Source organism: Laetiporus sulphureus (assembly GCF_001632365.1).
Source record: "Laetiporus sulphureus 93-53 unplaced genomic scaffold LAESUscaffold_17, whole genome shotgun sequence".
NCBI classification, from domain to species: domain Eukaryota; kingdom Fungi; phylum Basidiomycota; class Agaricomycetes; order Polyporales; family Laetiporaceae; genus Laetiporus; species Laetiporus sulphureus.
In genome coordinates this window covers 555,221-556,949 of record NW_024468526.1, presented here as the reverse complement: position 1 = coordinate 556,949, position 1,729 = coordinate 555,221, and the positions used below count along the sequence as shown (strand labels likewise).

Sequence of the window (1,729 nt, the reverse complement as noted above, 5' to 3'; positions counted from 1 at the left end):
TCCTTTGCCCGAGTAGTGTGGAGGCTCAGCAATTTTGATGCGGGGTTTGTGCGATTGGATCATGCCGGACATTTGACCTTGCATCACAGTGACGTCGCTTGCTTTGAGCGAAGCTAGCTCATGTCGCAGCTTGATGTTAGCTGCCTTGATTTCCATCATTTCTTTGCCTGTATTGAGCATTGCCACCTGGGTTCCCGTGAGCTCATCGTTCAAAACTGTCATATGCGCATCTTGCGCGAGGATCCTATCCTTGAGCTTCCCGATCTCCGTCTGGAGCATTCTCTCCTTGAGTCGGTGTTCGCTCTTGTTGTTTTGGATCAGCGACTCGAAGGCTTTCTTGTGCTCATACATCTTGTTTCTGAGCACATTGTAGACCTTGGCGACTTCGGTACTGACCGTGAGCTTCATTGCCACAATAACTCATTCGCGAATGTGGTCCGGGACCTCTCCGGGAGCGGACTGTCTGAGCGCATCTTCTAGATGCTCGAACTGGTGTCCGTCGAATTCCCAGATGGGGGGAACATAGGCGGGTAAGAGTGATGGAGTTGGGGACGCTGGTCCTCCAACTTGCGATGCAGAATCCTGCAGTCCTAGTGCAGATTCTGGTGAATTGCGCTGCGAGGCGCGTGGGGTGCTTCCATCGTGTGCTGACTCGACGTTTGTATGCAGAATATCATCCATTCTTTGCCTGAATGTGGATGTGTACGCACGATCAGCTCCTTCCATTGTAATATAGATGTACTTAAACTAATTGAAAATGAAGCCTAGGTACTGCTTGTCCTTGACTTTCCCAATCTCCCTGATGATCTCGTCTAACCTCTGCTGCTTCCCTATCTCCTTGAAGTTGATCCTTCCTATTTCTAGGCAGCACGTGTTGATGACCTGTTTGTCGATGAAGGTGTATTCACGAGTTCCCGTGTAGAGGTCTGCGCAGACTTTGTCTAACTCCGATGCGAGGAGTTGTACCTTCTTTCGTTTGTCCTGATCAATTCTCTCCCAGAACACTCCTAATATCGGTTGTAGTCTGAAGCAGGTAGCAGAGACCTGCTTCTTGAGTGTTTCAATGTGGAGGGTGGGCCTGACTTTGGATGGAAGAGGGCGAATGGGTCGTGCGTGTGTGTTGACCTTAACGAAGTTGGGAAGGGGTCACACTGGCTATGGAGCAACAATGATGGGGGGAACGGCATTGGAGGTTATAAGCTCTGGGGGCGGTGCCGGCTTGCGACTACCAGTGGTAAGACGTCCCTTTCTGGGCTTGTAGCATTCGAGTGGTGGGGTGTGATTGCATGGCTTGCGGATGATTCCGCGCTTTATGATGTGTGTGGTATCTACAACCCTAGCTGCTGCTCGCTGCCTGTCTGTGGACGATGCGCCTAGTGACACAAGTGTGAGGAGCCTTCCACACTCCTTGTTGGTTTCCTGATGCTTGTAGTGGGCGTCGAGGTCGATCCTGGAGGTGGCCTTGCACTTTGAGGCTTTGGGCAGCTCAGAGTCTTGCTGAGGCTCACACCGGGTAGAGATCGGATTGGAATGTATGTCAAAAAAGCCGTGCGCTACGGCTGAAACTGCTTGCGCTGAAAATATGTGGCTGCTTGTGTTAGACACTAAGCAGGGGCACAGAAAATGTCAGATTGTTTCTAATGTCACGGTAACACCGGACAAGAGATCAAAAAGACTAAAAAAGGGACAGTCACGTGGAACGTGCCGCCCTGATCCCCCTGATCCCAAA

General features: G+C 51.0%; 1 protein-coding gene across 1 annotated transcript; it reads right to left on the bottom strand.

Moving 5' to 3' along the window:
• Positions 1-420: 420 nt before the first annotated feature.
• On the bottom strand, positions 421-1,187 carry LAESUDRAFT_758927 (uncharacterized protein; the record flags this gene model as incomplete). The annotated part of the gene is made up of 3 exons (XM_040912518.1): positions 421-688; positions 773-1,024; positions 1,084-1,187. The coding sequence occupies 3 exons, from the start codon at positions 1,185-1,187 to the stop codon at positions 421-423; spliced, it is 624 nt and encodes a 207-aa protein (XP_040764874.1).
• Between the last annotated feature and the right edge of the window lie 542 nt (positions 1,188-1,729).